Below are 15,379 nucleotides of genomic sequence, written 5' to 3'. Positions count from 1 at the left end.
GTTTATATCTGAAATTATTGTGAACAGGATATTTTACAGCTGTAGACATGATGTGTCCCAATATTTTTGTCCATATAGTGTATAAACATCAATATTTCCTTAAAGTTTAATGGGAGATTTTTCTTCCTCAGTGAGATGTGAAGAAAGTAGATGGTTAGTTGTGGTAGAAAATTGCTATTTACAGTCAGAGCAGGAAAAATATTTTAGAAATTTAGAGGAAGAATATTTAAAATCAGAGTCATAATGATAAAAAAAAACATGGTCGTGTCATACACTATATGGACAAAAGTATTGGGACATGTTGAATTCAGGTGTTTCTTTTCTAACAGGGGTCTGTGAAACAAAACAATCATGACAAATGTCAGAATATAGTTTTATATATCGTGATAAATATCATATTTATTATCAATATTAACATTTTTTTAAATCTCAAATCATTATGAACAGGACATCTTACAGCTGTAGACATGATGTGTCCCAATATTTTTGTCCACATAGTTTATGAACATCAATATTTCCTTAAAGTTTAATGAGAGATTTTTCTTCGTCAGAGCACGAAAAATATTTTAGAAATTTAGAAGCAGATCATTTCAAATCATAGTCATGTTAAAAAAAAAAAATCAATGTTGAGAGAAATTAAGTCAAAACCATCTCTGAGGCATTTTGGAAGCAAAGATAATAATTTAAACTTCAAACTAACCAATGCAATGATATTTATCACAACATAAAACTATATTATGACATTTGTCGTTATTGTTGTGTTAGAAAAGAAACACCTGAATTCAACTTGTCCACATACTTTTGTCTATATAGTGTATGACTACGGCAATTATGCTATGAGGCTAACGATATGTCAAATAAACTAATATGTAATCTACAAACTAATTAATCAACACAACCATTGAAAGCTACTGTACTGTTTTTTCTTTTTTTTATCCATGACTATGATTTTAAATGTTCTACCTCTAATTTCTAAAATATTTTTCATACCCTGACTGTAAATAATCATTTTCTACCGTAACTAACCATCTACTTTGTCTTTTTTTTTTTTTTTGTTTTTTACATCTCACTGAGGAATTAAATTTTAAGGAAATATTGATGTTTATAAACTAAATGGACAAAAATAGTGGGACACATCATGTCTACAGCTGTAAGATTTGAGATAAAAACATCGATCTTGATAATCAATATGATATTTATCCCAAAATAAAACTATATTCTGACATTATTGTTTTGTAACCCAGGTGCCTGTTAGAAAAGAAACACCTGAATTCAACGTGTCCACATACTTTTGGCTATATAGTGTATCAACATCAATATTTCTTTGAAGTTTAATGAGAGATTTGTGCTCATCAGAGCGCGAAAAGTATTTTTAGAAATTTAGAGGCAGAACATTTCAAATCATAGTCATGCATATAAAAAAATCAACATTGAGAGAAATGAAGTAAAAACCATCTCTGATGCATTTTGGAAATAAAGATAAATAATTTAAGCCAAACTAACCAATGCAATGATATTTATCCCAATATAAAACTATATTATGACATTTGTCATTATTGTTTTGTTAGAAAAGAAACACCTGAATTCAACGTGTCCCAATACTTTTGTCCATATAGTGTATTAGTTAGTCAGTTATGCTATGAGGCTAACGATATGTAAAATAAAGTCACTAATTAATCAACCCGACCATTGAAGGCTACTGTATTGTTTTGTTTTGTTTTGTTTTGTCCATGACTGTGATTTTAAATGTTCTACCTCTAAATTTCTAAAATATTTTTCTGTTGCTCTGACTGTAAATAATCATTTTCTACCACAACTAACCATCTACTTTTTTTTTTTTTTTTTTTTTTTACATCTCATTAAGGAATTAAACTGTAAGGAAATATTGATGTTTATAAACTATATGGACATAAATATTGGGACGCATCATGACTACAGCTGTAAGATTTGAGATAAAAACATCAATATTAATAATCAATATGATATTTATCCCAATATAGAACTATATTCTGACATCATTGTTTTGTATCCCAGACCCCCGTTAGAAAAGAAACACCTGAATTCAACATGTCCCAATACTTTTGTCCACATAGAGTATTATGGGGTGTCCAAACACTGTATTTTCTCATGTCATCCATCGTTCCCCCTCAGGTTCTAAGGAGCAGTTGTGGATGGATCTGAAGGCCGGTGCAGAGTCTGGCTGGGACTTCTCATCCCGTTGGTTCATAAACAGTGACGGCCACAACAGCGGCGTCCTCAGAGACACCCGAACCAGCCAAATCCTGCCCGCTGACCTCAACGCCCTGCTGTGCCGCAACGAGAAAACGCTCGCTTCATTTCACCGCATCCTGGGTGAGAATGCGAGCCCCCCCCTCCCCGACCTTGGATCTAAGTTGGTGCTGGTGCTTTTAGCTCCTAACTGGTGTTATGTAACGGTGATGTGCCTCTTTCTGACAGGTGATGGTGACTCAGCTGCACTGTACGACCAGGCTGCCGAGCGCAGACTGGAGGCGATGGAGGCGATGCTGTGGGACGCTGAGAGGGGGGCCTGGTTCGACTACAGCCTGATGACGCACTCCAAACACTTGGAATTTTACCCCTCCAACCTGGCACCTGTTTGGGCAGCGTGTTATTCTCAGCCTGAGATGGCAGAGAAGGCAGTGCAGTATCTAAAGGTTAGTCCACATGGGAGGATTTGCAACAACACACTATATATTAACAAAAAAACCCACTGGGATCACAGGTTCACTTCATTATGCACTAACAGCCTGCCTGAACGCAGTGTATGATGCATCTGAAACATGTGCAGTGAATTACAGCAGTTATTACAGAACATGAGCTCCAGCAGATACATTTTGAATAAGGTCCATTTGGGAAAGATCAGCGCTGTAGTCAATACTGCTAAAATAAAAACATAAAAGAATGTTTCCAGGTCGATTTTTCACACAGAGTTACTCAAACTGGATGCATTTGTAAGATAAATATGAGAAAAGGCTGAGATTTTTGACCTGGAGTCACTGAAACTGGCTGTATTTATAAGATGATTACAATCAAATGCAGATATTTTACCACATAGTGACTGATTTTGGATGCATTTTTAAGATAAATATGAGAAAAGGCTGAGATTTTTGACTTGGAGTCACTAAATATGTCTATTTATAAGGTAAATACAATAAAATACAGATATTTTACCACATAGTCACTGATTTTGGATGCATTTATAAGACAGATACGAGAAAAGGCTGAGATTTTTGACATGGAATCACTGAAACTGGCTGTGCTTATAAGATAAATACAATCAATTGCAGATCCATTTATAAGATAAATATGCTAAAAAGCTAATTTATTTATTGAAGATGGGTGCATTTGTGCACTGCAAACCACAGAGGCTGCCTTTATTTATAAGATAAATATGATTAAAACTACTTGTTTTAACATAGAGTCATTGAATTTGGCAGTATTTATTGGAGGCATATCATTGAAATTGCCTTTATTTATAGATAAATATAAAAAGCACAACTTTTGACATGGAATCATTAAATGTAGGTGTATTTGTATAATAAATATCACTGAGGCTGCTTTTATTTACATGATAAATGTGATTAAAAACATGATCTTTCTCCTTTTATGTAGTGTTTTAGACTAAGATTAGCATAGATCATGACACCGACCATTAACCCTGTAACACCAAACGTATCATATTTGGTACATGACTTTTGAAGCCCTCTACATGATCAGTGTGATATTTTTTTTCTTGAAAAACCTGATGTATACAATTAGATACATGCAATACACTGATAATCCACCAGGAGGAGGAATTCGTTCACCAGAGGCCTTTCCAGTGACACTACAAGACTGTCATTAATGAGGAAGGAGGAAGAACTCTGACAATTTTAAAAAGGAATTACCAATTTGTTAGACATGTTTGTGTTATATTATAGTTTTTTTTTGTTCAAAAATACTAATATTTGAGAATTGAGGCCCAATGTATCAAATATGATACAAACCTGAAACTCATACATGGAAATTGAAATTTGAAAGAATGGTTTTTTTTTTTCGGTTCTTCAGAAGGACCAATAAAGACTCCAGTTTCAAAGAAATGGAATTTTCTGTCAATAATTTAATGGTTCAGGCTTTACAGGGTTAAATTAGCTTCAGCTTAATTGTAAAAAATATAGTGTGTACAGATGAAGGTGTCCATTTTGGGACAATATGTAAGAACTCATTAAAAATGCAGCAAAATGTAGTGGATATTACACATATTCTCAACTTGTTATGCGATATGTTTTTATATAAGGCCTAATTGTAGCTTAAATACATAAACATGCAATAATGCTTTTTTATAAAATACATAATACTTTCTATAAACACTACTTGTATGAGTTTCATTTGGAAAAAAACAACAAAGAAAACGTTCTTCTCAGACAGTTCTCCAGTTACTGACTCCATCACATTAACACGCTTTCAGACTGACTTTATTTTTGCTGGAACGTACAGTATTTTCAGCAGAAAAGTCTCATGTCTTAACTGCGCTCCTCTGCTGTTTTGGGTCGACAGTTGAATATTAGGCAAAATCATGTTGAAACCTGAAACCCAGACTTAGTGAGAGGGTGATTGACTGTGTGGTTCTGCTGTTGTACTGAGTCAAAGAACCTTTAAATGTGTATTTATCCAGATGAGGCCCACAGAGCGCAGATGATTGATGTAATATCTGTCAATACAGCTGTATCCATTCACAGCTGCTCAGTGTGACTAGCCTTCTGTAAACCGCCGAGCAGCCCCGCTAACGGCTCCGACTATAAATATTTTGCTGAAGTACCCCTCAACAGTTGCTGAGGGAGGAGAGATTGTTATTCATTTTATATCCTCATCAGTATCTGAGCTGTCACCCTCCTCCTCCTCCTCCTCCTCGTCTTTGTCTCCTTGTTGGGAGTCACATGTGTCATGAACGTGTCCCTCTTTGCTCCAGTAGGGGGCATTCACACACTGTACATCAGTGGAGCTCAGCTGGTCCAGACTTCAGGACCCACTGTCACCCCTCAATGACAGGCCCCGACCCACACTGATAAAAGTTAAACCCTTCAAATGTGTTTAATAAAAGATAATGTGTTTTGAACCTGAGATGATACAGAATATGACAGTATGAAAACACAGAAGACAAGTTTAACCCTGTATCGGGCAAGTGACTGTTATTGGTCATTTCCGCAGACGTTACAAAACAGTGATAGTAACAGTTACAGTGAGGAAACAATCTCAGGTCCAATGTGGTCTACAGGGTCTGTGAGGTCCACCTCTGCATGCACAGTGAGTGGACCTGCTTTATAAGATAAGATAAGATAAGATAAGATAAGATAAGATAAGATAAGATAAGATAAGATAAGATGAGACAGGAGAAGAGAAGATGAGATAAAATGAAATGAGATAAGATGAGAAAATAAAATGAGATAAGATAAGAGGAGATAAGATGAGATAAAATAAAATGAGATAAGAGAAGATAAGATAAGATAAGATGAGATAGGAGATAAGGTAAGATAAGAGAAGATAAGATGAGATGAGATGACAGGAGATAAGATGAGATAAAATAAAATGAGATAAGATGATAAGAGGAGATAAGGTAAGATGAGATGAGAGGAGATGATATAAAACGAAAGGAGATGAGATAAGAGGAGATAAGATAAAAGGAGATAAGATAAGATAATAAGAGGAGATAAGATAAGATGAGATAGGAGATAAGGGGAGATAAGAGGAGATAGGATAAGATGAGATAAGATGAGATAAGATGAGACAGGAGATAAGAGGAAATAAGATAAGATAAGATAAGATAAAATAAGATGGGGGATATTCAAGTGTGTCCAGCAGCACAAGACAGTGTGCATCAAATACAATAGAAAAATAAAGTGATCAAAACTATAAAAAAGTTTGTTAAAGTGACTAAAGTGACAAAAAAATAGCAATAATAATGATGAAGTAGCAAGTGTGCAGTCGGTGACTTTTTACAAGTGTGTCAGTGAATGGCATTGACAGATGCAAACGACTGCTTAGGTACCATGAAGTAATGGTACTAATGTAAGGAATGATGTTTAACAATGTGGATGTGGTCAGGGGTCTGGGTCTGCACTTATGTTGGTCTAATGTTCTTAAATGCATGTTCCTTTCACCTTACATGTGTTTTTCCTGTATTTTTTATATATGCTACTTGGATTTTTTTTTTTTTTTTGCCACTTATGGGCAAGGGACCAAATATGGTAACTTCAATGACCTTGATTTTCTACATGACAATTAGAAGTTTGACAAAAGTAATAAAGTCTTGTTAGGTCCTCCAATAACACACTAAGGTTGAAATTTAGAATTTTCAAGTATTTCTATGAATGACCTGTAAAGGATTTTAACCCATACAGACCCAAACATCCACCATCAGCCAACAGCATCTACTGATCGAAACTGTTGATCCACTTATCCTATCAATACATGTAAATAATTGGTGTAAAATACAGTTTTTCATCTTTTCATGGTCATCATTTATGACCCATTTGGATGTTCAGAGGCTCCATAGTTACCATGGAAACACTGTCATCTTCTACAACATTGATTCACCAGTAAAACCCATGGAGTTGGGTCAATGACAGTGGATGGAGACACTGGGTTTATGTTCAGTTGAGAGATTTTAATGAAAAAGTTCCCTTTTCTTCCATTTTTTTTCTGGTTTGATGAAAATCCTTTGACTTTACTCGGAGCTTTTATGAACTTCTTCATTGTCAGTCAATTAAACATAGAAAAATAGCCGATTTTCACTGGGAAAATGCAAAATTCAGAGGATAATATTATAACAAATGGTGATAAATCACTCAGGAAAGGTTGAATAAAGAGGAAAAAAAAATACTTGGGAACTGCCACAGAAGTCACACTGAGTTAATGGGTTAGTGATAAATCAAACTGACCAGCAGGTGGCGATGCTAAATATGAAAATATTCCCTTTAACATTAAATTAGCTGCATTTTAACCAAAAACAAAAATGTGCACTGAGTTAAAAATTAAAAGTGCATTCAGTCACTTATTCAAGAATTAAACACACTGAGGTTTTTGTCCTCAATGTAGGTAAAAACATATCTGATGTAGTCATTGTCATATATGAATAAACGCTTCTGGTTCTTCTTTGATGCTGTGAAATGTCTGGTGTTTATTAGCATTACAGCACATTACCACCACCTACTGTTGGGGTGTGTGAATGGACGAGGCTCAGCTCTGTAAAAAACAAAGCACGATTGGTTATTATTATGATTATTTGTATTCAGACAAAGCCCGATGACACCCACTGAAAACAGGTATGTGACCCACTGGTTGAGAATCACTGCTGAACATCCTCTTCCTCCTCACAGGGGAGTGGTGCCCTCCAGTTCCCAAATGGAGTTCCGACGTCCCTCCATCAGTCTGGGCAGCAGTGGGACTACCCCAATGCTTGGCCCCCATTACAGCACATGCTCATTGAAGGTACGTGACTGAAGAAACTGCTATATCTGCCTCGGGTTTGACCATCCTGCACCGTACTGTGGGTGGATGTGGTTCAGGAGGTGGGGGTCATCCTCAAAGTGCAGGGTGGGTGGTAGGGATGGGTACTTCAGGGAAAAATGGTCTAAGGCTACGTTCAGACTGCAGGCAAATGTGGTTCAAATCAGATTTTTTTGCCCATAAGTGACATGTATATGATCTGTTAACCCTTTTATCCCCTGAGACATTATTTCAGGGTGAAATACCAGAGAAAGACAAAGAGAGGAACTGAAGTTTGACAGGTTTTGACAAAATAAGGCACTAAGAATGTACATCAATAAGAGATTTAGGATGTTGGACATGAACTGTGAACTGGAACACACTGAACGACAAGGATCTGAATTTTGGCCCTGTAGTTTTTGTTTTCTTTTTTTCTAAATCAGTCCAATTGCTTTTTGACACCTGGTTGAATTCAAAAAGCAGTTACATGGTCAAAACTCAGTAAAAACACAGTTAAAAAAAACAACAGTTAAGGAAAATCACCACAACACTGCAAACAACCGTAAAAACAATAATGGTGGGGGGTGCACTGAGAATGCTCAGATGTTTATGGAAAGAACAAGGTCTATTCCATCAAGACATTTGGACATTTTGACTATTGAGCAACCGGTCCAATTTTTATGAATATTCAAAATAAATTGTACATTTAGAACGTGTCACCACAGACATCCATCCATCCATTATCTGCCGCTTATCCGGGGCCAGGTCGCCGGGGTAACAGTCTAAGCAGGGATGCCCAGACTTCCCTCTCCCCAGACACCTCCTCCAGCTCTTCCGGGGGGACCCCGAGGCGTTCCCAGGCCAGCCGAGAGACAAAGTCTCTCCAACGTGTCCTAGGTCTTCCCTGAGGTCTCCTCCAGGTGGGACATGCCCAGAACACCTCCCCAGGGAGGCGTTCAGGAGGCATCCCAAACAGATGCCTGAGCCACCTCAGCTGGCCCCTCTGGATGTGGAGGAAGAGCGGTTCTACTCCGAGCTCCTCCCTGGTGACTGAGCTCCTCACCCTATCCCTAAGGGTGCGCCCAGCCACCCTGCGGAGGAAACTCATTTTGATCGCTTGTATCTGGGATCTTGTCCTTTCGGTCATGAACTTAAGTTCATGACCGTAGGTGAGGGTAGGAACGTAATATGACCAGTAAATCGAGAGCTCTGCCTCTCGGCTCAGCTCCTTCTTCACCACAACTGACCGATATGACTGCATCACTGCAGACGCTGCACCGATCCGTTTGTCAATCTCAGGCTCTATCCTTCCCTCACTCGTGAACAAGACTCCAAGATATTTAAACTCCTCCACTTGGGACAAAGACTCTCCGCCAACCCGGAGAGGGCAAACCACCTTTTTCCGGTCGAGAACCATGGCCTCGGATTTGGAGGTGCTGATCCTCATCCCACTCGCTTCACACTCGGCTGCAAACCGCCCCAGGGCACACTGAAGGTCCAGGTTCGATGAGGCCAACAGGACAACATCATCTGCAAAAAGCAGAGATGAAATCCTGTGGTCCCCAAACCGGACCCCCTCCGGCCCCTGGCTGCGCCTAGAAATTCTGTCCATAAAAATTATGAACAGAACCAGTGACAAAGGGCAGCCCTGCCAGAGTCCCACATGCACCTGGAACAGGTCTGACTTACTGCCAGCATTGAAATGCAACAAATGTCACAATTTGGTGTCCCAGGAGTGTTACTTTGGTAAACACAGTGCATGCCTGCATGGTCATGTATTAGGTCAGGACCTCTTTTGCACATGCGGGTCACTTCAGGGTCTCATTCAGTTCATACTCAAAACTGGCAGAAGTCGCATTTAATGTGTCATATGAAAGAGCACACACAAAAAAAAATCGGATTTCACCAAAAAATCCAAATTGTGCATTAAGACCTGCTGTCTGAACATATCCTATGTCATACATGAAAGGGTTAAATTCAGGTTTTTGTTCATGCTTTGAACTCCATGACTCCAGATCTTTACATGATAAACTGTGCATTCACATACGTTTAACCAGTGGAGTCCTGTTATTAATTACACTATCTGTTATTTTCACCTTTGGCCTCGAGTCAAACATCTACGAGGCGTGACGTTAGTTGAGCAGCACAAAGAAAACAATATCATTATGGTTAGCAAAAGGCAGTTTAAACAAATGAAGCCCGTCTAATTATCCTCAGTGCGGGAGAGAAATGGCAGAAGAAAACACTCCCATACACACTGCCAGTTGTTTCTCAGGGTTGATTGGTTCGTGTGTTTTCTCTGGATGTGCGGAGCTTCTTCAGCCAGAAATCAGACTGGAACACGCTCATGAAAAATACTATCTTAAAGGAGTGATATTTTGCTTTTTTTTAAATGGAATTATGCATTTTTAAACGTTTCCCTGTGGTCTACATAAACTGGAAATGCTCTGCTTGGGTCTGAATTCTTCATTAATTCAACTCCACAGGTCCATCATAGACATGCTCCCTCCACAAATGTCTACGAACTCCAGATTTCATATGAACTGGAAGATTTGTACAAACCATCGTTCGTAAGAATCTTTGTGACCTAAGCATTAGCGCTCTTTCCTTGAAAATGCCAACATCCGGTCTCAGAAAATGAAAAAAAAAAAAAAAAACTGCTGTTTTTGGTCTGTTTTTCCTTTTCTGTCAGGTAGTAACTTTCTTCTTTTTGTTATTAGGAAGAGAAAAATGAAAATCAATTTATTTTTTAAATTTGGTTTATCTGTTTTGACACTGAAAAAGGAAAACACATTGAAATTCAATTTTAATTCTTGCATTTTAAAACGAAAATCAATTAACCACTAGTTTTTCTTTTGTTTCCAAAAATAAAATCCAATTACCAAAAGATATATGGACCCAAAACCTTTGGACTTGGAAACAAAACTTTTCAAAGGACAAAACATTTTGGCGTGCAAGCAGAAGTTTCAGATTTGAAATGAAGAAAATGAGAACACAATAGATTTTGTTAAGCTAAAAAGTCTTGAAACCTTCACTTTTGTTTTCAAATCTTAATTTTTTGTTTCAACACTGTATTCTTTGTTTGCCTTTTTTCCCTTTGCTAGCATAATAAAGGCACAAAATTATCTTCATAGTCTATAAGTTAAAAAAAAAAAAAAAACACCTCCAGAATAAAAGTACTGAATCTTTACCAAGTCTGAGTCACTGATAAAGAAAAAATTAGTCAAAAATGCTGGTTGGTTGGAGTTTCCAAAATACAGTTTTGGGTCAAAATGTGAAATTGTGAGAATGTGTTTTACTCCATAGGAAAGTTTGTCTTATAGCTACTAGATCTACTTCAAAACACTGTCTTTACATCACAATACATTCACTTTACAGGCTCTGTATACTGGAATATTTATAAATGTATTGTATAAATGGACATAAACCAATATATATGTACTAACACTTCATCATGTAAATTGAAGACACCAGCTAATCAGCACTTTGGTCAGTTATTTTCAATTCATCTTATTAAAATATGTGAGATTTAGCACATTTTGTCAGATAATTTGTAAAAAAAAAAAAAAAAAAAAAAAGTAGACCAGTGTAACTGATCAACCAACAAGTGTCACTGCAGCATAATTTCTATAAACTGCACAGTTCAGTCAAATTCACACAGCGGTCATACCTGTTTGTTGTTGTAGCTTTGAACTTAAACACAGATTTATGATTAAAAAACCATACATTCAGTGTCTGACAGTCTAATAGGACAGAGTCCTACAAAGTGGTTGTATTTAGTATCTGGAATCCGATCCTCCAACCCCCAGACACCATCAAACGCTTGGTCTCCATCCTGGTGATGCTTTGCCAAACCTTCAGCTCCATCCAGAGGCACACTCTGTTTATTCCACTGGCGTTTTGCCTTCAGTCTGATCTACAGCGACTGAAGCACAGGATGATTCTAAGGGAGATCTGTGACTTTGGGAAATCAGACAAATCTGATTCTAAAAACACTTGATCCCGTCATTGAAGAGGTTCACAATAACATTATACAATTACAGTAAGTATTGGGTGGTTGAGGACAGTGGAGGCTGAATGGTGAGGATAAATGACAGTTTATGGTGGAAATTATGGAGGGTTGTGTCAAAATATAAGAATAATAAGTGGTGCCAGGCACAACAAACGCTGCCCCTCACATATACTGTAGTTTATTATACACCACTGTTGTGATAATGTTCATGAAGTTGAAAAAATAAATGCACTGTATATTTTCATGACTTTTTTTTATTTTGATATTATTTTCTTGATATTATTTCAAGGTCACAGACAAGGTTATAATCGTTAATGAAAACGAACGAAATGACGAAAACTAAAATTGAAAAAACATTTTCGTTCACTGAAATAAATAAAAACTCTAATTAAAAGAAGAAAACGATAACTAACTGAAACTGTATTGTGAGCTTACAAAACTAACTAAAACGTATAAAAATTATGGATACAATTCCCTTCGTTTTTGTCTTTGTCAATGTCAGATTGATATGAAATTGATTTATTTGGCTCCAGCAGTTTGAGCTGGTGACACCATACGACACTACAGTCTGTCATGTCTGGTCACTGTGGTTTCCAGTCTCTTCTGGTCCCCACTCTACCTGGAACATACAGACTAAAGCTGGGACAAAGCAGCACAGTCCTGTCTGGGACTGACTTTAGTGATGAGTGGGGTCGGGGTTTTTTTTTGTTTGTTTGTTTGTTTGTTTTTTTTGCTCACAGTGTGTGCGCGTGAGTGACAGAGACAGAGCGGAGCTAACTGACAAACAATGTCAGACAGGGATTTGAACTAGCATCCAGGTAAAAACTGGAGAGTTTATCACCATGAAAAGGCCTTCCAAGCCCTGAACTGCACAGTTTAGAAGAGGAGAGAAGAGGAGGATGAAAACTAATCCAATTACAGAGGTATGGAACCTGTTAGAATGGTAAAAAACGTTTGATGTTACAGCTACAGTTAGCTAAACTGAACTGAAGCACAGTTAGCTAATAATGGAACTGGAGATGATTAAGAGATGAGAGATCTGCTAAGGTGTGGTTTACTGATGAGGAACTGGGTTATAAATGTTTACATATGTTTCTATGCGGTTTAACTGTTGGTTAGCTGGTTTATATATGTTTCCATCTGCTTTAACTGCTGGTTAGCTGGTTTATATATGTTTCCATCTGCTTTAACTGTTGGTTAGCTGGTTTATATATGTTTCCATCTGCTTTAACTGCTGGTTAGCTGGTTTATATATGTTTCCATCTGCTTTAACTGCTGGTTAGCTGGTTTATATATGTTTCCATCTGCTGTAACTGTTGGTTAGCTGGTTTATATATGTTTCCATCTGCTTTAACTGTTGGTTAGCTGGTTTATATATGTTTCCATCTGCTGTAACTGTTGGTTAGCTGGTTTATATATGTTTCTATCTGCTGTAACTGTTGGTTAGCTGGTTTATATATGTTTCCATCTGCTGTAACTGTTGGTTAGCTGGTTTATATATGTTTCCATCTGCTGTAACTGTTGGTTAGCTGGTTTATATATGTTTCCATCTGCTTTAACTGCTGGTTAGCTGGTTTATATATGTTTCCATCTGCTTTAACTGCTGGTTAGCTGGTTTATATATGTTTCCATCTGCTTTAACTGCTGGTTAGCTGGTTTATATATGTTTCCATCTGCTTTAACTGCTGGTTAGCTGGTTTATACATGTTTCTATCTGCTGTAACTGCTGGTTAGCTGGTTTATATATGTTTCTATCTGCTTTAACTGCTGGTTAGCTGGTTTATACAGGGGTTGGACAAAATAATGGAAACACCTTCACCTCAAGATGATAATGCCCCAATCCATACAGCTAGAATTGTTAAAGAATGGCATGAGGAACATTCTAATGAAGTTGAGCATCTCGTATGGCCGGCACAGTCCCCAGACCTCAACTTTATTGAGCATTTATGGTCAGTTTTAGAGATTCAAGTAAGACGTCAATTTCCACCGCCATCGTCTCTAAAAGAGTTGGAGGGTATTCTAACTGAAGAATGGCTTAAAATTCCTTTGGAAACAATTCACAAGTTGTATGAATCAATACCTCGGAGAATTGAGGCTGTAATTACCGCAAAAGGCGGACCTACACCATATTAAATTATATTTTGTTGATTTTTTAAGGTGTTTCCATTATTTTGTCCAACCCCTGTATATGTTTCTATCTGCTTTAACTGCTGGCTGCTTTGTGCATCTCCTCTCACACTTTGCACATCTTCACATTGTTTTCACGTAAATGACATTGTGTATGGATCACACCCTCCCCCAACCTGCTCTAGGGAATTTATACATTGTACTGTACATGTGTTTGTGTCTCTGCTCAGTCAATAAGCCGCCCTAACCCCACCCCCAAATAAAGTGTCCAGAGTAACCTGCTGATTCACACCTCACTAATTTCTTTGAATAGAATGGTGCGGAAAATAAAATATATGAAATAACTAAAACTAAACTAAACTAAAACTAAGCATTCAGAAAAAAACGATAACTAATAAAAACTAGCAAACATGCTTTAAAAACTAATTAAAACTAACTGAATTACAGAAAAAAAAGTTAAAACTAAATAAAACTAAACTATAATGAAAAATCCAAAACTATTAGAACCTTGCTCACAGACTCTAACCTTAACCCCCAATGGACCATGAGTTAATTTGAAAGTACTGTGTCTGGCATTGCCTTTGTCATCATCTTCGTTGTCGTCTTCTTTAGTAATTTCTTCAAATATCTTCTTACACGCAACTACCAATTCATCAGATTCATGCCAAATTTTATGTGTTGCTTCCTTGGGACAATGTCTACAAAGCAAGGTTATTATCGTTAACGAAAACGAACGAAATGACGAAAACTAAAATTGAAAAAACATTTTCGTTAACTGAAATTAATAAAAACTCTAATTAAAAGAAAAAAACGATAACTAACTGAAACTGTATTGTGAGCTTACAAAACTAACTAAAACGTATAAAAATTATGGATACAATTCCCTTCGTCTTTGTCAATGTCAGATTGATATGAAATTAATTTATTTGGCTCCAGCAGTTTGAGCTGGTGACACCATACGACACTTCACAGTCTGTCATGTGTGGTCACTGGTGGTTTCCAGTCGTCTTCTGGTCCCCACTCTACCTGGAACATACAGACTAAAGCTGGGACAAAGCAGCACCGTCCTGTCTGGGGTTTACTTTAGTGATACATGGGTCGGGTTTTTTTTTTTTTGGCGTACCGTGTGTGTGCGCGTGAGTGACAGAGACAGAGCAGAGCTAAAGGACAGAGTCAGTGTTGAACTAGCATCCAGGTTAAAACTGGAGAGTTTATCACCATGAAAAGGCCTTCCAAGCCCTGAACTGCACAGTTTAGAAGAGGAGAAAAGAGGAGGATAAAAACTAATCCAATTACAGAGGTATGGAACCTGTTAGAATGTTAAAAAAACGTTTGATGTTACTAGCTACAGCTAGCTGAACTGAACTGAAGCAAAGTTGGCTAATAATGGAACTGGAGATGATTAAGATATGAGATATCTGCTAAGGTGTGGTTTACTGATGAGGAACTGGGTTATATATGTTTATAAGTGGTTTATATATGTTCCTATCTGCTTTAACTGCTGGTTAGCTGGTTTATAATAGGTTCCTATCTGCTTTAACTGCTGGTTAGCTGGTTTATATATGTTTCTATCTGGTTTAACTGCTGGCTGCTTTGTTCATCTCCTCTCATGCTTTGCCCATCTTCGCATTGTTTCACATAAGTGACGTTGTGTATGGATTGCACCCCCCCTCAACCTGCTATAGGGAATTTATACATTGTACGGTACATTGTGTCTCTGCTCAGTCCATGAGCCGCCCTAACCCGACCCCCAAA

At 37.4% G+C, this 15,379-nt stretch overlaps 1 protein-coding gene across 2 annotated transcripts in view; it reads left to right on the top strand.

Moving 5' to 3' along the window:
* Window positions 1-15,379, top strand: part of LOC115431956 (trehalase-like) — a 45,698-nt gene that overhangs the window by 19,973 nt on the left and 10,346 nt on the right. For both annotated transcript variants that reach the window (XM_030152692.1, XM_030152693.1), the window contains exons 10-12: window positions 2,152-2,352; window positions 2,458-2,675; window positions 7,377-7,488. In XM_030152692.1, the coding sequence (XP_030008552.1) occupies window positions 2,152-2,352; window positions 2,458-2,675; window positions 7,377-7,488 (531 nt within the window). The remainder of the gene's footprint in view (window positions 1-2,151; window positions 2,353-2,457; window positions 2,676-7,376; window positions 7,489-15,379) is intronic.

Source organism: Sphaeramia orbicularis, chromosome 13 (genome assembly GCF_902148855.1).
Source record: "Sphaeramia orbicularis chromosome 13, fSphaOr1.1, whole genome shotgun sequence".
Taxonomy (NCBI): Eukaryota; Metazoa; Chordata; class Actinopteri; order Kurtiformes; family Apogonidae; genus Sphaeramia; species Sphaeramia orbicularis.
The sequence above is the reverse complement of the archived record's forward strand: the minus strand, read 5'-3'. Positions and strand labels throughout refer to the sequence as shown.